The following is a 25,356-nucleotide window of genomic DNA, read 5'->3' as shown; positions in this document are numbered from 1 at the left end:
CTATACAGAAGGCCTCAACTGTGTGTTCCAAAAGTAGGCCAAGCATTTTAGGGAGGTGGCTGGTTCTGCCATTTACCCTGAGGGTGTAGATATATACAGACTGACAGATAAACATTGTTCATATTACCTTCCTTGACCTTTTGCAGGCAGTGCAGTAAATGTTGAGTAACATACTGGTTGTAGTGCTGCGCATTAACACTAGTGCTTCCCTTGGTCTCAAGAGGACATATGTGCCACAGTGGTACATACAAATCATTAAGTGGTAGTCCAAAAAATTAGTTGCTTCCCAATAATTACCTTTGGGGATCACTGATGTCATACATGCTTAATGCCATTTCATGCCACATTTTTCCACTCGATTGCTTGGTGACTGATTCAAATTTTGTATTAATTTATGGCTTCTGTGGATATGATTTACTGTTAGCCACATTTCTTTTTAAACGTGACAGAAGCTCTTACCTTAAACGTTGAAACGAAACATACAAATATCTGACAAATAAGACTGCTATTACTGGATTATGTCAGGATTTTCTGGAAGATTTTAATCTTACCTTTCATGGTAAATCTAAAGGTGTGAAGCAAAAATTATTAACTTCTATTCAATTTACCCTACTTCATTTGCCTGAGTTAACTTATATGTGTACTAAAGATTTGTATTTTTTCTTAAGGTTTTGTGCATTAGAAGTTAAAATACACAAAACCTTAAGACGAAATACAAATCTTTAGAACACATATAAGTTAATTCAGGAGGATGAAGTATAGTATATTGAAGAGAAGGCTAACCTAGGGTACCTGAGAAATACTTCAAGAGCAATAACCACAAAGACAAAACCATCTCTGATCTGCATGCTTTAATTTCTATATGGATAGGATGGGTAGGAAGGATCTATGATTACATTTGGGACGAGATCAATTGAGGAAGTCCTACACATCACACACCTTCTGCCCTGTAAAATACACCTACAAAACACAGCCTTCCAACTAAAATGTCCATTGGTCTCTAAAAATAATTTCCATGCTCTATACAAGCAACCATCATGATCATCATTTCAGAACAATTTGTCTTCTCAAGACAGTCACCCCGTTCATGGCAGTGGTTCAGTCCACACCAATACCCTAGTTTTACACAAGGTTCCACTACTCCATCAGGGCACGTACCATTCTCTACTTATCATTTGCATATGAAATAATCTTGTTGTGCATTAACAGTCAATTTGTATTGGCTTGTCTAACAAATATACTTCAACACATTGCAAAGCTAGTACTTGCACAGGAAAACATTACAAATGACTAAAGATCAAACCACCCTGTGTAAAAAGTTGCCAGTAAGGTGACATTGAGTATGTGTCATAAAATTGTAAATTTTGAGAAAATACAAAACACAGGAGAATTCTGATTATAAACAATGCTCATTACCACATATGTTGTAAATCTCACAATATCAATTATAGAACTGTCCTATCATCCACATACAAGAGAAGCAAAATTCATCTTCATCATGGGCAACATTTCATGTTACAAAAAGTCCATATGGTTGTCCTGTGGATGGGGAATACCAAGCCCTGCTTGTTAATGTCAGTGGCAATTGTCCAGGATTGCATAATCTTACATTTCAACACACAAATGTATCAGACCCAGAAGTCTTGTGCAGTTTTCAAATTTCTCTAACTTGTTTTTTCTTCAACACAGTTTGTCATATCAATAATACAGCAGTACCGTAAACACCCACATCGATGTGACCCTGATCTTTGCTTTTCAGGATGTTCAGTTATTATACATGTCTATAGACTCTATACAAATACAGTCAGTTGCATAAAATGATATCTCAACTCTTCATCTACCCTTCATTGTGATTTTCAGGGTATACTTTCCACAGATTTTGCATGACTGTTTTGTATAAACCTGTTCTGACATGAAACATAACCTGACCTATATCATAACTATAGCAACAGACAATCAAGACATTCTTCGGACATAGTTCATATGCATGTGACAGTAAACCTTCAAATTCAGACAACACCTTCCTGCCCAACCTTCTTGGTGACCATCTTGCTGTATATATCAACATTAGTACATTTGTATATTGAACATACATTGTGACAACTTTCACTTGCAGTGATAAAGGAAGATTTCAAACTCCAGCCTACATTTCAAGAAATATCAAATACTTTAGAGGTATTACAAATCAATTCCAGACATTCCATTTTTCTATACTGCGGTAGTGCTGTGATTATGAAAACTGGTTCCTTTAACACCACCTTGTAAAATTGTTGGCCCTACTTTCTATGATGTAGTTGTTTCAATGTCCTTTGGTTGTTGCAATTCTTCACAGCATGATGGCTCAATTTCCAGATGTTCACTTGGATCTTGCAGTGCAGTATTCCCACAGTCCTTTTCACTTTTTCTTTTGAACCCTGGGTACTAAAACAACAATTAAGGGGCGTGGCACACAGAGGGCTTGCAACATCCTGTACTGACAGATTTTCAACTGGTTTGGCTGGATGGGGGCAATTTGAAGAGAGAATTTGTTTTCCTTTCAAGATAGGCACTTTGTTGCACAGATTCGGTCCTTTTTAATTCCGTCAGACTTGTTTGCAGTGGTGAGATTTCAGCACACATTAATGCGTTCACACTGAAAACTTTTCCTTCCATAGCCACAGTCCACACTGCATGTCCTGTGTGAATACAGCATTCACTTCCACACCCGATTAAGATGCATAATCTGTTACCAACATGGACTTCCAACATGTGAATCTTTGACTTGTTGCACAACTCTATCTTCCAAACAGCACACAAAGCTGTTAAAAGTCCTGGTTGAAGAAATGTAATTTTCGTCTGTATTGTAAAATTCCATGAGTTGAACATGCAGCTTGTACTCCGTAAAACATGTTGCAGCAGTTCTGATAATTCACAGGTGATTCATAAATTCATCTTGATGTACTTTCATTCCGCCCACTTTCTCCAATTTTGCATTGACATTCTGCGCACAGGGTGAGCATACGGTGCTGTGTTTTGATGAGGTATAGGAGACATGCCTCGCATGTGATCTCTTTCCACTACTCTGGCATACAAATTGCAGCAGGACGAGTAAGTCCACAAATTGACAACACACATGGGAAACACAGATGTAGAATTTCCAATCAGTGATTCTCTCTGCCTTGTTCTAACACAGAAACCATTCAAACACACTGTTCCAATCAGTTCCCTCTGCACAATTATTCCATGGGAATAAACACATTTGGCGATTCCAGACTTGCACGTCGGTTTGTTCTTCATTCAATGATAAATCCTGGTGGTTGCTGTAGAGAAGAAATCTTGATGCTACGCACTTGATTGTAAATACAAAATCGTACTGCCATAACGTTTCACCAATCACCACAAGACAGTAGGGTAGATACTTGATGAACACATCTACAGGTCGGCCACAACTTGTTACATCCAAGCAGAACTCCTGCTGGGGGTAATCTTTATGCACATCCCCGCACAATAATCACCACCAAGTGGTCCTCTGGACTCGGGTGCTGCGTCAGGTTGGGTGCCAGTCGGCGTAACTGGCCCTGAGAAAACTGGCAGGGTGGGAACGCGTGAAGCACACCCACGTTGTTCTTGTCCTTGCCTCCGTTCACAGGCAAACTGATGACTCCAGCTGCCTGCTTCTGCTTGAGGTATGAAACCAGATTGCGCAAGGGTCGCTGTTGGCTCGGCAGTGTTGGATCCTCAAACTGTCCCGACGAAGGTAAAGCTAACAGGAGACAGTGCCCCTCCATCCCGGAGGACTCAATCCTTCGAGTCACTTCCTCCAACTTGGGCATATCCAGTCGCAAACGCTGTGTGATTTTCAGCACAGGTGTTTGAGCTGTCCTGTCTAGCAAGAGGCTCTCCACAATACTGCTGTCCCCTCCCAGGTGGTGCATCTTGGTACCAAAAGCACTATTCTTCAGAACAAGTGCTCCATGCCACACGGCGGAGCAATGTTTTGCCACTTCATTCAGATTCTCTGCTTTTCTCAGAGCAGCAGCTTTGGCACGTTCCTCTGCACTGTCAAGCCTCCGCCCATGACGGTGAGTCTTGTGCTCTTTGTCAATCCTGTCTCGATCATTGTTGTCATTCCGGTCCATAAAGCGGTCCTCACTGCTTTGGGAATGGCGGCGCTTTGAGTCTCGAGCACCCTTGGGGGAGTTATCCTCCACGGAATGTTTGCGGTTTGGTGAGTAACCTCTTCTGTCAGGACTTACATAGCCCGCAAAACGACTGCGATCACGATTGTTGGGACTACCCTTGGCAGAACCAGAACGGGGCGAACGTGAACGCGAACGCTGTTGCAGCTTCCTGTTACGCTCTGGAGTCTGATCTCGGTCACGGGAATTAAAATCATCCATGGGAGAACGTCTTCGCTTGTCACCATAGCTGCCACTGTTTCTTGCCCCATCCAACCCATCAGAACGGCTCCGGTCTTGTTCCCAATCGCGCATGTCACGATGGATTCCACCATTGTTACGATCTTGCCAGTCATCCCTAGTCCTGGGATGATCCCCGCGTCCATCAAACTGGCGAAATCCTCCCCTACGTGCATCATGCCAGGCTCGGTCATCAAAACTATTCCCTCGGTTCGCATACATAGGAGGGGGTGTCAAACCCCGACTACCACGTCGGTCTAAATCACGGTGGTCAAACTCAACCATCAGCTCATCACGAGCAGGAGGACGACGGTCAGGGGGAAATGCCGGGTATCGAAGCGCACCTTCGGGGTCGGCGAAATCAACGCGCAAACGACGGTCAGGCCCTCCCAACGGAAATCCTCTCATTTCCGTCCATGCGGCTTGCGCAGCATCCAAACTGTCGTACAATATGTATGCATGGTTATCGCCCTTCACATAATCTATTTTCCTGATTGCTCCAAAACGGTCAAATTCTCGTTCCAACACTGCAAGTGACGTCCAGGGTCCAAGACCCCCGACCCACAGACAAGTCGTAGGCAGTGCCTTGCCATACCCAATCTTACACGGGTTCCTACCAACAGGTTGGCCCTGCATTGCTAACTTAGCCTTGTGTGCCACATCAAGGTTTGTAAACTTCACAAACGCATAAGCATTACCCTGGCCACGCATTGGTCGCTTGATGTCTATATCCTCAATATACCCAAAGGGTTCAAACGCACGTCTCAACTCAGTATCCGATATGTTGTACTCAAGATTCCCCACGAACAAGGTTCTGGTGGCCCTCTGATCATCCTCAGGTAGCATGTCGTACGGGTAACGATCATTGTTGGCATACAACCTGCCTCTGGGCACGGGATCAAACTCGTCAAACCTCTCCCTGGGCGGCAGGTCCCGCGTGAGACTCCCATGCCGAGTGCTGACCCTCCTACCGGGTACAGGTGAGCGGCCATCACGCTGGCTGGCAGGGTAGGAAGGGCTGGTAAACTCCGGGGTCAAACTCCGACGTTCCCGTTTGTTTGTATGGAGGGTGTACTTGTTCGGACTGAACACAGGCTCGACACGCAAGCTTCTATCAAACAAGACGAGCTTCAGCTTGCCTTTCTTGGCGTCCTTTGCATCCTGTGGGAAGCGGAAGTTGACATAAGCTACGCGCTCGTCCCCTCTGAACCCTACCTTCACGTTGATCTCCCCATATTTTTTGAACTCGTGGAACACACCGTCTCTGATCGCGGACTCAGAAAGGTGCGATCCAAAGTTACTGACGCACAAAGACCTGTAATCTGGAAGTCTGTCACCCTTACCGGCATTAGGGCTGCTCCTGCGATACTCTCCTTCGTAGGAACGGTCGTCACGGGAGCGTTTGTCTCGAGTCCTTTCCTCGGAACTGGGTCGGTCTTTACTTCGAGAGCTCACCTTGCTGTTTCCCCGGCCTTCACGCTCTTGGTCCGGGCTCCCACGATCACGGGAGCTCCTTTCGCGCCCTTCAGCATTCGATCTGGAACGTTTACTCTTTGTGGGAGTCTCTCTGTCTTGTTGGCGCTTCATATTTTTGCAAAAATCGCTGTCAAAGATATAAAATGTTCCTCAAACAGAAACCATGGCCGCCATGTTGGGAAGCGCAAGTGCTTGCCGTGCGGGCTCCGGGCACGAAATTCATCCGCAGAGTAAACAATCAAACTTTCTTCTTCTTTATTAATGAAAATTCGAGAACAATAACAACAGAAATAAGACATAATGTATACAGGTAACATTACAAACCCTTTCCTTGCTGTATACCATAATTACTACGATAAGTTGAATAGATCTACTTTGTTGACTAGATGCGGAAGTAGAAACAACTAAATACAGCACTTCGGTCACGCCGTGACGTCAATGTAGACGATCCCAAAGGGTGAGAAGGGGGGATTTGAGGTACGTAGTCTTGCAACCTGCCCTGGGTTTACAGAACGCTATAATACCGGGTTACGATCAAAGTACGCATTAAGCGGCATTATGAAGTTGTCCTGGATTACGATTAGGCTGTCGGAAACTAATTTATCTAGATATTTTTACCAACTACAGAGGCAGATATTGCCTTATGCGACTGATGATATTAAATGCAAGAATGCCTGAAACTGAAGAAACCAATCAAATTTTAAATGTTTCCCCAACAGCACAAATCATAGGTGATTAAAGACCCAAATCAAATCAAATCAATGACGGACCAGATGAGATGCTCTGTATGCAATCATGCCTGGTGTCATAAGTGTGCGTTTGTGCAAAGAGGCTTCTTTTGATACTTGTCCAGCCTACCTTTCTAGCGCTGTAGCAATTGGATCATGGTTTCTCATTGGACTGAATGATTTTGTTCTAAAACTTTAGTACGATGACCATGATGACTATGTTGTGCAGGCAAAACGCTGATTACTGTGTGTCCAGGCCTGCGTATGTCAGCACATTGCAGCCGTCGCACCTTTCTTTCATCGTACAATGTATCTGCATTTATAGCAGAGGCCAGTAGAGGACGTTGGAGGATCGAGTGCGTGCAGACGTGCGTTTGATTTCCTCCTCTGCACAAATACTATCATACTACCAACAGGTTGCCCCTTGTCCAACAGACTGAGCTGAGAATGATTTAGGTGTATGATTGAGCAACACTGTATAATGAAACGATATATACCCCCTACTTTTATGTAAATCATCGTGTTTCAATAGGCATGATTAAATCATGTTCTCCTGAAATCGTGTCCTGATCATGAACTATTGCGTTTAGCTGTGGAGAATACAGAATACGAAATGTAGATTTCGGTGTTTTTGACTACTTTCCTAGCAGAGATTCGGCTCTTTGGATTGGCGACATAAAGAAAACGGGAAGAAATAGAAAACCCGACAAAAACACCAGCCCGAGAGCCGAACCTCTGCTTGGAGTACTTTTTGACCTGGCTGTTACCCGTTGGAAATATGTAATGGTTAAACATTCAAATTGAGTTTAAAAAATACTTCCGTGAGGAAAACAAAGATGGATATAATAGAGTAAGGTAGTGGTTAGGTAGGAGCAAGGAGGTTGAATACTTATTATATTATAGAATCTCTATTTAACCTCCTTGGTAGAAGTTTTTCTTCTGTTGGTTGGGATGTCTTAATTAAAATGTTTTTGTGGTTTAGCAACCAAACTAGTTTGAACTTCAATTTCAAAGATGTTACAGATCGTTCTTATCCAATAACATCTATGGTAGTTTTGACCTCAAATCCCGCCCATGGCATTGTCATTCCTTGCTGTCTGGTGTTACTAACTTAAGCCACGAGCGTAACCAATCTAATTTGGGGCAGATATTCCTTGTATCCCTGACACGATTGCGTAGCGATGATGAAATGAGTTGTATTTTCAGCATCATTGACATGATTGGTGACAAGGGTAAATCCCTGCTATTACGTATGACCAGACCGGCTGGGGGCGGTTCCAGCCAGGCCTGCTCAAAACCGGAAGTGAACCAGGAGGTTGATATATACCACTCCTTCATTCTCATCAAATGCTATATTTGGCAACATGCATGATATAAAATCCTACTTGACCTAATAATCACTAGAAAATTAACATTTACCCAACTTTGAGGTCAGAAACATGGACATTGACAGCCTCATGCATCCGTGTTGTAAGTGTTACGTTTACTACTAGCATGCCCATATAAGGGAAGGACGCCCCCCCCCGTCAGGTGACCTTACGAAGTGATGACTCAAGCCTCCGTCACCCGGCCATTTTCAGCGATACTACAGAAAACAGACGCACGCTCTGCCCCGTGATTCCCTTCATTGTACGCGAGCGTGAATAGTCACACAACGAACCAGTCGACAACGAAACCAAGTCTACGTGGAGCTTCCCGCAAAAATGATGGGGCAGGGACAAGGTAAAAACCAAGGACAGATGGAGCCCAAGAAGAACCCAATCACCGAGGACTACCAGGTCTCAGCGGTGGTGCTCGGGCTCGGTATCAACGGGAAAGTGTTGGAGGTGTTCTCCAAACAGTCGGGAGAGAAATTCGCTCTCAAGGTTAGTTTTGTCTGCTTTCTCATCCTCCGGGTTATATTTAGTTTGAGTAGATTAGATTCTGCATGACAAAATCTACCTTCTCCTTTCTGATCTGTGGGGGAGGGGGGCAGACCCGGAACAAGAAGACATAACGTTACATGTGTGTTATGTTACCTCACACAAAGGTGGGAGAATGTTCAGGCGGTCAGTGATGACTAAGCTATGTATGGGGTGACCCTTTGTTTGTTGTGTAGTCTCATTGCATCATGCCCTAGTGTTAGGAGTGACCCAATATTCTGTAAAATTCCATTATTTCCCCCTGTGCAAGAAATTATGATAATTTACACAACAAATAACACACCAGAACATTATTACCACAATTAACTTGCATTATACAGTATCAGGAAGAAAACAAAACAGAAAGTAGCATGTACTCATTGAAACCTAATCTAGCAGTTGATGTTTTATCGCTTTATCGCATTGCTTTATCTATAACTGTAAAAACTTAATTTTGAGTTGTGTGAATTTCACTGGATGTAGAAATATGACATGGTGGTAGACTGGTGATGAAATGGTAATCAGTTACTTGTGAAAGATCCATGGTCAGTTCTTCTTTACTGCTGAGAATCAAAGCAATGATGACCGTGTTGAAAACAGTAATATTTACCTTCTTATATGGCATTAGAAAAGGAGGAAACCTTTCCACCCACTGTAACCAGAAACATAGTGCTTTCATTTTGTGAAACATTCCACTCAATGTTTACCTTTACCTGTTGTTACAAAACAGTTGAGGTTGTTCCTGTACATATGTATATGAAAACGGATGGCAATACAACGTTGTCGCATAATTCTTTTGTTATAACAATTAGAAAAGTATGTAACATCTTATATCATTATGATAATCATACATCATATCACATCCTATCACATCCTATCATCTCATGTCATATTGTGAAGGTTACATTTTTAAGGTATATTCTGATTCTAAGTATTGTGTAACTGGTAATCATTGCATAACACACCAGTATTGTATGTTGTGAGTGTGGAAAGAAGATTTGGTTGGTTTTGGCCATCACATACTATGGTGAACCACTTGTCTTTTGGGGAAGTGTTATGCTCAAGGTACTGAATTCTTTTTTAAGAAGGGTATGTTTATCAGTGTTCAGTATTGGACTGGCTAGGTCAGGATTTCAACCTCCCTCCTTGAAATGAAACTGCAGCATTACTTTTTAATTAGCACTTTACAGCAGAACTGCTTTAGCATTTTGAAACTTGTACAGTTTTATTAAAACGGCTTGTTTATGATTAAGCTTCTCGTGGCCCCCAGTTTTCAAATGTACTAAAAATACAGGAGCTGAGAAAAAGATAACCTCTGACTGTGTTTGTATAGCGTGGTAAGTTGAGGAAGTAAAACGCATTGGGTGTTTTCTGTGTCAACACATTTCAAACTTCCTTAAAAACCTGCAAATCAAGCATGACCTCACCTCAATGACCATTCTTCTAACTGGTGTGTCTAGGTTTGCATTTACTGAACAACAATCAAATGTAGAGAAGTTAGCATGTACATGTATGTCTTTGGCTTCACGAAACTACACTTTGTAGGCTAGTTCTGGGTAACTTCTTGAGACGAAAGTCAGTGCTTGCCTGTGTGCAAGTCGTGATCAAAGTTATTTGTTCAGCTCTTATTGTTGTCCCAGTTTAGGATTAACCCTTGACATTAGTATCCTAGAAGTTACCTAGAAATTCTGGTTAGCTGAAACCTTATCCTGGGTTATTGTGGTGGGGTTTGGCTAGACGCCAATGTCATAAAGTGAATCCTTGCCTTGAGATGGTGGTTTTTTTCTGGTGTTGCGCTGGCATCAGTGTAGTACCTGCCCTCTAAAATGTCAAAGATGTGGATAAAATAAGTAAAAGTCCTTGTTTATCACCACTATTTGCACCAGGAGTATTTTGGCCCCCTTCTGAAATGTCATCTCTGGAAGTATACCAAGTCTACCCTATGTCTGTGTATCATTAAATTGCTGCCAACTTGCCATGTTGCTTTGGTAACCCTTTATTTTTGCACCCTTACCCTTGATCTAAAACAGGATATGGGAATGTCAGACAGGATGGAAATGAACCCCCAGTCTGAAAAAGTGACAGTGATACCTCTGTCAACAGGAAGTCACCTTGCAAGGTAGTAGACACACAATACAGTAAACCTGTAACATGACAAACAGAGCTGTTATGTTTCATGTTCCACCAGTGTCGTGGCCAGTCTGAGGGTTTGTAAATGGATCCTGCCGGCATTCAACCTTAGGCAACCTTAACCTGTTAGGGTAGTTTTGGAACTGCACAATGTTCTTGATCTGGAGGTCATGGCAAAGGGTGTATTTCTGCAGTAAGGTACTTACCAGAAATTTAAAACACACAGACAGCCAATGACTGCTTTAAAAATACCACCTGTTCAGCCAGATGGTAGGCATGGTAAAAAGTCCAAACAACCTTTGTCTGCAAAGATCAAAGCATTCACGTGTCCCTGAACAGCTGTTTACATCCAAAATAGGGGGAATCTGCAACTTCACATTTTTATCAATAGATTTTTTTAGTATACTGTATATTCCTTTGAAGGTTCATATTTGTCTCCAAACTTAATAACTAGAGTACAAAGAGGTAGAATATTTGAGACTGACATATCATAATAGGGACTAAATTTGGAAGCACTGAGTCACGCCATGGAGTTTGATTAACTTAAAACATAGGAAGTAGCTCGTTCAAAATTATGATCTTGCCCTTTCTGAGAATCATAGTTAGAATGGCAGATAATATACATGGTTCTCCTTATAATTAATCACGAGGAAGTACAACTCATTGTAGTGAATACCATAATCATTTATTGATTGTGTTGAAAAGGCTATATAAAAAGATAAATCGTACAGTAAGATTTCAGGTGTATTGTGATCCAGCTTATATATGTATATTTTAGAGTTTGGGGGTCTGGCATCCAGGCTAGCTTTTGTCCAAATACTTACATGTACTTCCAAGTTGATTTATAAGGCGGCATCAGCAAGATGTTAAAAGGATTTTACAGTAAGTATTGACCTCATTGGTTTCTTGTCAACTCTTTGCATGTGACCTTAATATCCAGCAACCAATCAGAAAATGGGAGTGATGATGATATCCATTTGACTCAGTCATAATCAGCCATCTCCCATTGTGATCAAATTAGTTTGATGCTGGTGAGGACCCAGCAAGACTGAAGAGTAGGTCAGCAGAGACTAATGGTCTGCCAGTTTCTGAATGGAGGTGCTGTAGTATTAGTGTTACTGGGTCAGGTAGTCCTTCAGATGTGCCCTCTCAGTGACCATGACATCAGTACTGGTCCATATATCTGTCAGGCCATGTCTTATTAGTCTTAATTCAGTATGGTGGTAACCGCTCATCATTCAAATAGACACAGTTGTTTGTGGTCAGCCTTTTGGTTTGTGTTATTATTTAGAAAAATAAGGCAGTATGTTGTTAGCGTAGGATTTTAGTGAATTTATCTTCACGTTGCGCTATCCAGTGTAAATTTAGTTCTTTCATGATAGGAAATCCCATTGTGCTTTATTTTACCTGATTTTGTTACTGTATTTGTCTAGTGTGTTTTATTTTGAACATACTCTTTGGGATCACTGATCTTTTCTCCAAGAGCAGTCTTTATGAAGTTTATGATATGTTTGCTCAGTAAAGCCCAGGACGTTATATAACATCTTGGTGAAATCAAATAGGTATAAGTATCCCTTAATAACCTGTGGGTGTGATGATAGATCCAACCAGACCTCCTCAAGGTTTCTAAGAATAGTTTTCCATAATGTCATTCAGAAGGCTTGTGGTTATGAAATATTGCTGTAAGGGAGGGGTTCGCTCCTTGGACCAAAGAAGAACATACTGTAGCTCTGGAATCATAACCCATGTCCATATCATACTCATAGATTCTTGTCAGGAACAATTTGAAAAGGGAATATTAAATATGTCATCCACATCCCCTTTCCTGGATATGGATCACATACAGTATTTCATTTTTCCTTCTCAGATGAAAGATGTGAGCGAACATGAAATTGAAAGATTACAATGACTAAGAAGGGCAGACCTGTGAATTTGATTGCCAACTGTGTCTTTGTTTTAACTTATTATTATGATGCCAGTATGCTGAATCATATTCTTACCAATACACATTAGTTTGTATTTATACTGTAGTGCTGTTTTTACTTACAATTAGAAATGTGCTATTTTTATCAAGGCTAGCTTGTACATGTTTATGGTATTAATCATAAATTCCTTCAATACCTCCATGTCCACAGATGAGGAAATGGTCCGGTATTGATCGCATGGTCACGATGGTGTTTGGGTTTGATTTAGAAGGCCATCTTGGAACCCCAAATCGATGACAACTTGTTTAGGGAAACCACGATCAAATTTCCGCCCTGCCCTTTGACTTTTTATGGTTACCCAGACTTCTTGGGAAATAGAAGCCCATTTAGATTACATGGTAGATTTTGCCTTATAGGCAACTTTCTGAATTAAAGAAAGGAATTGTTGCATACTTTTTGTGCATTACACATTTCAGAAATATCAAGTATTTGTCGTATTTCCAGGCATACTGTATGCATATGTATGTAATACTGTGCAAACCTTACAAAACGCATTATTGATAATCATTATTTTGATTTTTTTTGTCCTTTTTGTTGCCAATGGTTCAACAGTTTTGAATCATACTAATTTTTTGATAAACATTTCTGATATGACTTAGATCTACCTCCATGTATTCTGTGTTTTGCAGGTTCTAAGAGACAGTCCTAAGGCCAGGAGGGAGGTGGAGCTACAGTTCAGGGCTTCCAACTGTCCACACATCGTCAGGATAGTAGATGTGTACGAGAACAGGTACCACGGACACAACTGTCTCATGGTCCTCATGGAATGGTAAGTACCTGTGTTTTGCATCCCATGTCTTGTATATTGTTCATTGTACATGTACATGAAGATATTAAATGGCAGTTGTTTATATGGCTCAAAATTCTCTAAAGTGTTATGTAGTTTCTGAAGTTTCTTGTTTGCATATCATGTTGGTCGTAAGGAATAGTCAGAAAGTTACTAGTTAGATTTCCTTCAAGCAGTAGGTTTGTGTCGAGATTTAGTCTCACTTATCAAAAAGTGGATGCCAGAGAGATGAAAAAGAAGAGATTTGGTGTAAGTATTTGCCTTGAACTTTGACCTGTCCTGGTTGTTCCTCTTGGTACAACCATCTGCTCCACTGGTTCTGTGAACTACTTAGTACTCTCATCTCCCAAATAACCCCCTCCCCCGATTAGAAATATCCCCTTGACATATCTTCAAAATCTGATGAACATGCCCCGAGCAAAATATCCCAATTGACATGTTAACTGCGTCCACTGTGTGTCCAATGCTAACTTCTGTCCAAGGGCAGAAGATATGCAGGTAGGTTCTTTTTTTTCATTTATACTGTTGTACCCTGACATGAAAGGAATTACTGGTAGAAAACCCCTAACTTTCATTTTTTTGGGGGGATCCCTGGTTAACAAAGGTCCGATTAAAAAAAAAAAGGATACGTACCGTCCTAGCCTGATACATCACACACCCTCCCCAAAGAGTTATTAACCCCAGCCAGCGAGAGATTATATGAACACGGGCTAGAAATAGTGCCGTCCAAAATGAGAACTTACTGGGTGGATTTTGAGGCTAGAAAAAATAAATATACCAGTACGTTTATTAGGGAGATGAGAGCATCATAGCCATGTGGTAGGATATATTGATTGTGATATATCACGTACTATGGCTAAAGTTTACGACCTCGTTACGCAGTGTTCTTTGTGAAACTGAAATTCAAAATATGTTAAATCTAGCTGTTGCCTGGAACCTTAATGTTTCAAATTTTAATTCTCTGTCAAAACAAAAGAACAATTTAAAAAAACTGTGAGAGCTAGCAATCACAGTCATGATGTCCAAGTTATACCTTGCAACATCTAAGATGCCAAGTTGTGGATAGCATTCTTCACACTTATTGGTGGAATGCTCACCCTAATTTCCATATTTGGACAGCCCACTTTTTTGGCAAACCTTGCTTTCCCCTCTGAGTGTGACAAGGAACTCGGGAACTGGCAGAGGCACATTTCACATGGCACAGCTCATTGTTACACGTTGCATCGGAGTCTGGAATATACTTTGCATTCGAGCAAGGGTGCTATAGAGTTGGTACAACAATATCGTAAACTTAAAAGTCTAACTGATCAATTCGGTACATGATAGCATCATTAGGGTGCTTTTAAATCTTCCTACAAAAACCTGTACCTCGGACTCTGATGCAAGATGCGACAGTGTGCTGTGCCATCTGGAGCGGGCCTCAGGGTGACCAAAATGATGCAAGTAAATTTTCAGAACTTTGTCATTTAAATGTTTGATATTCTTCTGAGTATTATATTCTTGACAGAAACTGTCAGCAAAGTTGATTATAACTGCCTGAAGTTCTGCCATATGATTCTACTTGTAGTTCTTGTATTTGAACTAGATTTCTGTGCTCCCTACAGTATGGAAGGTGGAGAATTATTCACACGAATCCAAGAGAGAGCAGACCAAGCCTTCACAGAGAGAGGTGAGCAAGCATGGTGCTTATGTCTGCTGTTGGGGTTTTCCATTTTGCCTAGCATGCATGGTGATATCATATGTAAATTGCTAATGTGTGCCTGTCATATTTGACAATTGTACTGCAGATTTTTGTCACTTTGTGAAACTGTGTGACTGCTTTAGTAGTTTAAGGCCCTCAGGATAATTAATAAGCTGATAGTCTGCAAGTTCTAAATGACATTTTCGGCAGTAATGTGCCTGGTGTTCTCTTGATCATCACCTGATTTTTAGAGATCGACCGATGTTTGCAGGTGCGCCCAAAAAAAAGCTGGTGTCTCATTTTTCACTTGAGCTACCCTGTGGCAATCAACAAATTTGGCCAAAGCTCGTCAACTGCATTATAGTGGCTTTTGAGATAATTTGTTGCCCTTCTGGTAAGTGTCAGAAGCTGCCCTTTTGTAATGGATCCTAGTCTGTACCAGATGTGACATTCCCTGCGTCCTTAAGAAGGACAGGTCCCATAAACAACGCCTGTATTTTTAGACCAAAAGTTTCATGCATCCTTTTGAGTAGCTCGGTAGCGGAGCCCACCTTTTTTTTTATACACAAATTCTCTTGTCTCTAGCCTCAATCATTCAGCCCCTTTCATTTCCATATTCATTGCTCGCTGATGCACCTCTTTATTGCCATAATTGCCATAATGTAATAAAAGTACCTGTTGTGGTGTCCAATTGCATCATTAAGTGAAATTTTACCAGTCATGTATTACAGACATCATCTTAGTTATAGGAATGCACCTTAAATCGTGCTGTATTGGTGTACATTAAGTGTATCTAACATGCTTTTGGCCTCTGGACTTTAAATCCCTTTGAAATTGATTTCTTTTCTCCTGTTGGATGTAGCCTCAACTTTTCCACATTTATTTTTACCCTGCATAGAATTGTCTGAAGTGGTGTTTATGCTTCCATCACGACACGCGTGTCTGAAAATCCTTATCAACTATGACCTAAGGCATATATCTGAACAGGCTCATGGAAAAAGAAGAAAGAGATAAAAGTCTGAAATGTTGGGTTTACTTCAGATTATTCTGTACACTTTTCACCTTCTAGTTTATCTCCCATGGAGTCCCAAAATATTAACCATCAACAGCTGACCTTTCTGCATAAGTCAGGCTGAAATATCTGACTTTTAAGGTACTTACCACCTAAATTTTTAAGGGAAGTTAAAGTGTGACCTTGTTTGAAGGGGAATGTTTAAATTAAAGCAAAATGTGTTAATGTCTGCCTCTTCTGTGATAGACAGCTGATCTAACTGTAACTACATGTACTCCAACATTGGTTAGATTTTCTGTTTGCTCAATAAGAAATTACTGCGTCAGAGACCCTTGATTTTATACAGACAGTTATCCCACATGCATTTTACGTGGGGATGATGCAGTTTTCCCTGGCAGACATGACACTTGGCACTTGAACACATGAACACTTCCAGATTGTCTGCAAAGTTGTTGACTTGGGTGACTTTTTAAATCTTTCCAGCCTACATGTCGTAGATCATCTCAGTATTTACCAGCTATTTCAGTGGATGAATGACGAAGTTTCTGAAAGTGTTTATATGTCTTGGCAGAGGCGGCAGGTGTGATGAGGGACATTGGGAAAGCGATCCAGCATCTGCATGCCATGAACATTGCACACAGGGACATCAAGGTAAGAAAAATACAGTATCATTAATACATACACTCTCACAGGATTATTGGTGCAGGAATGAGAAAGTTTGCAAGGAAGATATCCATCAGTAAAAATCAAGTCATTTTCACGATTGCATATCTATGCTACCCTGAAAAAAAGACCCAGCATTGTTGTCTTTGGGCATTTATAGTACCCTGGTGACTGCTCTACATTCATGATGTTACCTTGTGACCCTGGTCTCTATGCTTAATGAAAAACAAGTCGTGACTTATATTCACCATGCAAAGCATATTATTTGTTATATAAATGCAGCTGTGTTTGTTTGACTCCAAATTTGCCACCATGCTAAGAGATATGCAAACAGTAGTGGAACACTAATTCATAAGTGCTTAATTGGCCCATTTGGGAATTTTTAGAGGAAGCATAGAGAATATATAATTTCTGGATGATACTGGAAATATGCTTTTGATGAAGTGGAATTTTGTGCCAAAAAGCTTTTAGCCTCATTATTGAATATTGTGCTTTTTCAAATTTTCCTTTGACAGCCAGAGAATCTGTTGTACACAATGAAACAGCCAAATGCAGTTCTCAAACTCACAGACTTTGGCTTTGCCAAGGAGACGAGGGAAACCAACTCACTAGCTACACCATGTTACACACCGTACTATGTAGGTGAGTATGGCAGATTTTCTCATGTCCTTTCCGTACATAATGTCCTCCTTCCAAAACATTGTGTAAGAAATAAAAGAATGCAATCAAAGGTCTCAAATTGATACCAGTACCTTGCCACCAAAATAGAGTTGGCCATGTTGATAGATGTATTTTGCTGTGGAAGAAACTAACAATTTAGACTTGATATCATGCTACAGAGGATACTGGTGGAAAAGAGTTGCAGTAACCTTAATCCCTAATAGTGTAGTTTTTAACGTCAACTACACATACTATTGTGATGTGTTGAGTTATGGGTAGACTGTGTTGTGACATTTTAGGATAAAATTCTGAAAAGATTGGCAATATTTCAGTATCTGATATTGTGTTTATGTTTTTCAGCCCCTGAAGTTCTAGGTCCAGAAAAATATGACAAGTCTTGCGACATGTGGTCCCTGGGAGTCATCATGTATATACTGTAAGTCTGAAATTTTGTTATTTTACCCTGAATATGACACTACCTCACAAGTGTTTGTAATACTTCCCCAGTCACACTTATTTGCATATTAAGCTGTTAAAAGGTTTTGAAAGTTGGCCATTAGAAATTTGACTCTTGAGGTGAGGTTTCAGGTAGCAATTACACATGTACACAATTTAACATGGTGGAAAATTGGTCATGGTATATGTACTGTGTCATGAGCCAGTAAAAAGGTGTGAAATTAAATTTTATGGTTGAGTAAAACACCCTACCAGTATCACAATTAGAATATGGTATCAAATGTAAATGGTGCCTTTGACACCTAAGTTGTATAACTTGCAATCCACAATATATCAATCAAAATCCAGATTCACCAAAATTATTCTTGTAATATTTTGTAATTTGAGTTAGAAAACAGTAGGAAAAACAGACATTGTATTAGTGAAAGTTCACTTTCCACTTACATTCGTCAAGGTTTGCTTCACTGTTAATGTCCCAATTACTTCGAGTACTTGGGTAAATTTAACTAAGCCTCACTAAGAGAGCATTCATTGCAGTTTGACGTAGTCGGTTATGTCACATTAGCTCTCTGACGTCATCTCAGACCAATTATTGGGAAAAGAAATTAATGTAGGTCAGGAAGCACCAGTATTGATTTATCTATTATGGAAGCAACGGGAAAGCTAAAAACGAATGTTGATAGACTCTCTGTACTTTTTAAGAAAGGAAACAAGTTAAAATCCTTGTTTATCAGCACTTATGATCCAAACATCATTGTGCCAACAGAGCTGTATTTCTATCACATTAAAGAGATGGGATGTTAGATTTAGGGTTTATGTTATACCACCATCCCCTGTCACACTAAGCTGCACTTCCCTAGTCGTAATGCCCCATAAGGGGTCTTTCCTAGTATTTTATAGATGTATAAATGTAGATTTTACACATACAGTCAAACTTGGTCTGATGATCTTTGACAATGTTAGCTGAGACAGATTCCTATAACGTTGTAGAGTCTACATTGCAAGGACTTGAGGTTGACCATGGTTTATGACTCGATGCCCTGTGTTCCCGCAGGCTGTGTGGGTTCCCACCCTTCTACAGTAACCACGGTCTTGCCATCTCCCCTGGGATGAAGAAGAGGATAAGAAACGGCCAGTATGAGTTCCCCAACCCTGAGTGGAGCGCTGTATCAGAGCTAGGTGTGTAGGACGACCTCTCATTGTCAATTCCATATCTGATTCAATCTTGTCCTAACCACCTTTGTAATGTAAATACCTGACATTGTACCATTTCCCTTGTAGATGGTATTCCCACTGAATGTGTTATTACTGATGATGATGATACAGATAACAATCACCAATCTATATTGTTCCATATTCTACTGTCTGTGCCCACTCTTTTCCACGAACATTTCTATAGACCCGACCTCTATCGTCAACTCTCAGTACATCCAATTTCCTGCAGTACTTGTCTTGAACTCTTGTCTACTGATGTTTAATATATGAATGACTTAGTCGTCTGGTTCAGACAAGAGCATAATCAACCAAGTCTGTGGTGAACATTTAGAATAGATCATTTACAGATAAAAGATAACAACCTTTGTATGTCATCCATATGCATAGCAGCACTTCTGCCTCTCAGTTGAGATAATTATGGCCTTTGCCTGGAAATTAAGGAAATAGCTTGTTTAACATCCTTTTGATGGTAGACTCATAGGTACACAATGTCAACCAAGCTTCTAGCAGCCCTTCCACTGGTCAGGCCCCTAAGCAAGAGATTGTGTAATACAGGCTACAGAAGTAGTGACACAAAACGTTGAACAATCTCCGAAAAGCTTGCCGTGCAAACCTTCATAACTGCTGATATTATACCCTGGGTATAATGTTCATCTTTATATACCTAGAGGACAAACCACAATTGACCAGACCTGTAGTCCCTAACCACAGAGTTATGAAACATTCATACCAGGCAATCCCCTTGGTGACTTTGTAATCTCTTAATGTTGAGATATGGACTGATTTGCTCTCAAGGGACATTTTTCAAATATACTTACCCACCCAGTATTCTATGTGCTGCAGCTACTGTAACTGTCAAGGTTGCAGTAACCTTAATCCCTAAATGCAGAAGTAAATGGTAGTTTTTATGAGTTGAATTTAGAGGGGTCGCATGTGTTATGAACCATGCATCAAGAGCTCTGAGCTGTAATCTTCTTTCAGTTTCAGTAATCCCAAATTTGTTATGGTACACATTACGCCACATAGCAGGATCGACATCAATCCTAAGCCTGCCTCCTAGCAGCTTAGATATGAAGTCCACAATATATACTGACTCAGAGATGTTGTGCTGTCCGGCACCTGAAATGCCTGCCTCCTACTGGTTTTGACATGAACTTCATCTTGTTTCCCACAGCCAAGAACCTGATCAACCAGCTGCTGAAGACTGACCCCCAGGAGAGACTTACCATCACAGAGTTCATGGCACATCAATGGGTATCTGTAAGTACATGTCTTCTTAGTTTTTCTTCAGAAATATGTCATATTGTAAATAATCACCATTAGAAGTAGTATCGTGTTATACCATAGAGACCAGGTGATACTTATAGAACCGTCAAGATATATAGATGGAGGCTGCCTTGTTCCAATACACTTCTATGTAAGATTTGACTTCTGAAATTTGAAATTATGAACTGTTTTCCAGGGAGTCGAGAATGTTCCCCAGACACCCCTTGCGACGGTCAAGGTGTTGGATGATGAGAAGGATTATTGGCAAGAAGTACAGGTAAGATCCAGTTGGGATGCTTCCTATTTGTAGAATTTTTTCAGATCATAGACAGGCCATTTCTCGATATAATTCCAAACATTTAGCGACAAAATGGAACACTGTAAGTATCATGATACATCAAACTAAGAAGAAAAATAGATCATCAATACCATCAGCAGTAAAAGTGACCAATGCTCCTTCTCTGTCCCTGCAGGATGAGATGACCAATGCTCTGGCCACCATGAGGGTGGACTATGACCAGATCAAGATCAAAGAGATCTCAGCGTCCAGCAACCCCCTTCTGAATAAGCGGCGCATGAAGGCAGAGGGGCAGATATCAAAGTAATGAACGCTGAGCACCTGGAGGGCACGTGGGGAGGGGCTGATGGATAATTAGAGGAAATATTGCTACATGTATTTGTGCTTGAAAGTATCGGCAGATTTTGCTTCTGACATTTTTCTTAATATAAAGATTTGTGTGCATTCTTGTCTCCTCTTACTATCCTTACACTTTGGGTTAGGGAGACATTATAAAACTAATTATGTGTATCATGATCATGTACTTTTTGTAAGCAATATAATCCTTCTGTTCCCTTGGCAGTAGTGTGACAATCCAGTCAAACTGAACTGTTTGGTATTGAACACTAACCACTTTTTAAGCCACTGGTAACTACTGATGGACAGGTAGAAGCTACTATAGGTTGTATCAAGGTCCTATATAATGTCCTTGGTTGTATGAATAGCAGGAGTAGGAATAGATAATTGCAGTTTTTGATTTATTTTGCTTTTGTAGCGTTCCTTAAGAATTGATATGTTGATAAGTAATCATAAGTTTGAGAGACGCTATTTCCATATGATATATGTGCACATAAATATGTATATACTGACCAAAAAGAGAAGGAGAAAGTACTCCCTTCATTAGAATTCAGGACTTGTGTATTGTACTCAGCACAAGAAATCATGAAAGAAAATCCCCGGTAATCTTGTAAATAGACAAGCATGCTTTTAGTTTCTTTATTTTTCATGTGCTGTGACGAGGCATCTTCAATCAATGATGTTGCCATGTTTTGATTTCTAAAATTAAAGTTAGATGAAGAAGAATCTTATAACAATTGTGATCAAGAGGCCAAGAAAGAAAACCTAAAACAGCATGAGGCTATTTTATTATAGTATCTTGCTCACTGAAGGTTCTCGCTGGTTTTCATTGAACAAGAATTGTCAGTTCTGCCATGATTAGATATGAAAATGGACATTAAATGGTCCCATAGTCTTAACACCTTCAGAATTCAATTTTTGCGGCCTTGTCTGCAATAATTGCTGTAAATACCCGCTCACATTGATGCTTCTGTGCTGTAGAACATTTGCTCTGCAATAATTGTTATGTGACACTATACACATTTTTGTGTGTAACAATCTACTAATTAATCATATATTTCAGCTGAATGAAATGAACACAAAATTGTGTGCAGTTTGTGATCTGAAAATTGATTGAATGGGAAAATATAGATGGAAGAGGAGTTTTCATGAGTACTGTTGTTCATCTGTAATTACTTACCTTATATGTATGATAGTGCATAGATTTATGCTTATTTGTGTAGTAGATGCTAACATAATTTAACACAACTAATGCTACATTGCTATATTTATATATAAGTGAGCACGCCTCATGAATGGAATCTCCCACTAAGAGGCATGGTGTTAAACGGCACGTGTGGTACACCAGAATCCTTTATGGATGACTACTAGTATTTGCATTGTAACAACATGAGCTTTCTTGGTCCCCTGCAAACTGGAATGCAGTTGTATAAACTTGACCCATTCATGACAAAATTCTGTCTAACAGATACTGCAGCAGATAGCACATTTACAAGTCATCCATACCTTCTTAAGAAGTGTTCATCAGCTGAATGCAGATATGAATGGGTTAAGTTGCTGATATGGAATGATAGTGTTTTGTCATCTGTTGCTGGAATTTCAGAACAAACAGAGTTTGAGATTTATTTATTCCACCATAAAATATGTCTGTTAACAACTGTCATAGTCAGTGTACTGCAACTCATTGAGTCATATGGAACTGCAAGGGACCTTAATACAGTAGTCATAGATACATTTGTATTCGTATACTTATGTATACTATTTTCTGATAAACTAATGATAATCCAGGCTTATCATGAATGAAATACCTGATTTGAGAATTGAAAAGATAAATACAACAGAGAAAAGTTTAAAGTTTTGCAAAAGATCAACAGTGTATGGTAGGATGTTTAGATTGTGGTTCTTAAGAATATTGTTTCTTCCAATGTTATTATATGTTGTAGAACATGATGATGTAGGATATGATTGGAAGGATTTTTTGTTTGAGTGTGATTGATCTTTTTGTGATGTCATGGATGAATAAATCTTTAGTTGCTGATATTCTATCGTAGCCCATTGACTTCAGATGCATATTCTTGAAATGCATGTGCAGTAGAGTCAAATGTACATGTATTTAGATTTAATTGCTTTCTTCATTTCATATACCCAAGAGAGTGGTGCCAAAGATTAGTTATCCTCACAAAATTCAACAATGTTACCTATCTGCCATTGCCAGTATATGATGATGCTGCCATATTTTCTTATGACTGCTGAATCAAGTCAAACACACCTTTAAGCAAAGTAGGTCTTCCCACATCTTTACTTAGAATTGACCTGGCAATATCGAGTAACAAAACAGACCAAATACCACAATTTTTATACAATGTACAATACCATCTAGTGTGTACAAACTTTGTGTACTTGCTTGCACCAAAATAAGCTACCTGTGAGGGTACAAACCTTAGGAATATAGAAACACTATATATTTGTAGTCTTCATATTATTTACACTTCTTGGGTTATGTGAAAACCCAGATTGTAGTTTCCAGAAAATGTAGGCCATACTTCAGCATTGATCCACGGTAATTGTCAAAATCAATGTTTAAGATTACTGAATTATTGTAACATAGATTCCAGTAAAGATTTCTTTTCCACCCGTTCAAAACATTGCCTTCCGACCGGTTAAACCATTGCTTTGGGGTCACTTAACAGCCTTCCAGGCAGCAGGAAGGCCATACTTTAATGGGCTAGAACTTCCAGCCCATTAAAATATGGCCTTCCTGCTAATGAGCATATGGTATTTGTCCCAAAATACATGTCCAGCTACTTCTGTTGGAAATGGGATCAAATTGCTTGGCTGCCCTTGTGAGATTGGCTACCCAGGTTATTGATACATAGTCTGTATTACTTAACATGTTGTAAGATTTTAATTCTACGTGTACCATAGCATGGATATGGCTAAAGAATAAAAGTGTTTAGCTTGACATAGCATGACATATGGTCCATGATGAAAAAAAAACACACATATAAGGTCACTTTTACATGTATTTAGTTTACCAGAATGTATACCAATTGTCATACTGTACACAGAACTTGTGTTAAAGTACATTAGAATGAATAAAGGGATCTTTATCTTGGGCAATAAAAATCCTACATTCTGGAAGAAGACTGCAGAAATTATCTTACTGATTTCACTCTTGCTGGCGAATATAGGATAATTCTTTTTACCAATATTGTGTCTTGCCTCCTAGGTCAGCATACAAGTAAACCTTGTGACAAATCAGATTGGCTGATAGAAGGTCAACAAGAAACATTGCACTGAAACACCAATATGGAAAAAAACCTCTTTGAAATTTATTTCACATCTTTTCAAAAGTATAACTCTGACACAGAGTCTGTATATGTTTTGAAAGATAGCACTAGGTAGATGTATGTATGAAAAATAGACCAAGTGCTGACAGCTTTACAAGACTTAGTGCTAATGTGACATAATCGATACTCCCAAAAGTCTTCATGATTTCAGTATTTTGGAACTGGGAATACAAAAGCTGTAATACCAATATGTACAGTTCTCCACCATTTAATCTCTCATACATTCTATTTACACTAACTATATACATTTACATCTGTAACTTAAGTCAGCGAGATACAAATAGTTCCTGTTGTTCTAACATTTGTAAAGATCATAGCTGAATCTCGCACTGAAAATATGTTACATGTATAAGTATTGCCATCTTGCCCAGTCACCAGCAGAGATAAGAATGTAACCTACATTTCACTCAGCTACTTACTATAAATATATAGGAAGACAAAGATTAAAGCGCTGATGCTGGTAGAATGGAGGTGCAAAGAGAATGGAGTGCTGATTCTACAGAACAGGCAGGTTGACAGTCCTATACAACATATAAGATCATCAGTAGAGTCTGTAATTTCAATAAGAAGTTTTCATTCTTTTCCATCAAAACTCCTTGCATCTATCTAACAGGTTTAGAATGTTTTGAGTACATCATAAATACTACATGTATACTAGTGTATATGCAGTCTCCACATAAGTCTGGTTGTGTATAAAACTGAGAATGAGATGACTGTAGATGTAATCTTGATGTCCGGTTCCCGAGATGCACCATTGATGTGTTATTTCAGGAACATGACATAGAAGGCCATGACGACACAGGTGGCAGCTACTGGTACATGTAGTCTGGTGCCGATCACTGCAGCTGTTAAGGATGAATACAGAACAGTTATCATGGAGCACAACTTTAATATGTGATGAAATTACAATGCTTTAAAAAGACAATAATATTACCTCAAGTTCGCAACCCATAAGTGTAGGTGTCCCTTTACACATGTCCCTGGCTGATGCAATGAAAGTGGTGACAACTTTTAT

The 25,356-nt window shown here is 39.8% G+C and overlaps 2 protein-coding genes and 1 long non-coding RNA gene across 3 annotated transcripts; 1 reads left to right on the top strand and 2 right to left on the bottom strand.

The window, feature by feature from the left end:
* Positions 1-836: 836 nt before the first annotated feature.
* LOC136435101 (RNA-binding protein 15-like) lies at positions 837-6,089 on the bottom strand. The gene has a single exon (XM_066428315.1). It carries the CDS (start codon positions 5,982-5,984, stop codon positions 3,468-3,470), a length of 2,517 nt encoding a protein of 838 aa, XP_066284412.1. The 5' UTR covers positions 5,985-6,089; the 3' UTR covers positions 837-3,467.
* A 2,051-nt stretch (positions 6,090-8,140) lies between these two features.
* Positions 8,141-23,029, top strand: LOC136435097 (MAP kinase-activated protein kinase 2-like). The gene is made up of 10 exons (XM_066428313.1): positions 8,141-8,466; positions 13,247-13,386; positions 15,009-15,073; positions 16,669-16,748; positions 17,276-17,402; positions 17,781-17,856; positions 18,931-19,055; positions 20,266-20,351; positions 20,554-20,634; positions 20,831-23,029. Exons 1-10 carry the CDS (start codon positions 8,305-8,307, stop codon positions 20,960-20,962), a joined length of 1,074 nt encoding a protein of 357 aa, XP_066284410.1. The 5' UTR covers positions 8,141-8,304; the 3' UTR covers positions 20,963-23,029.
* Positions 22,601-25,101, bottom strand: LOC136435099 (uncharacterized). The gene is made up of 2 exons (XR_010755808.1): positions 23,746-25,101; positions 22,601-23,682 (listed from the first exon to the last, which is right to left on the bottom strand). It is a non-coding gene; the product is annotated as an uncharacterized lncRNA (long non-coding RNA).
* Between the last annotated feature and the right edge of the window lie 255 nt (positions 25,102-25,356).

This window comes from Branchiostoma lanceolatum, chromosome 5 (assembly GCF_035083965.1).
Source record: "Branchiostoma lanceolatum isolate klBraLanc5 chromosome 5, klBraLanc5.hap2, whole genome shotgun sequence".
Lineage (NCBI taxonomy): Eukaryota > Metazoa > Chordata > Leptocardii > Amphioxiformes > Branchiostomatidae > Branchiostoma > Branchiostoma lanceolatum.
This window is presented reverse-complemented; position numbering and strand designations above follow the sequence as displayed.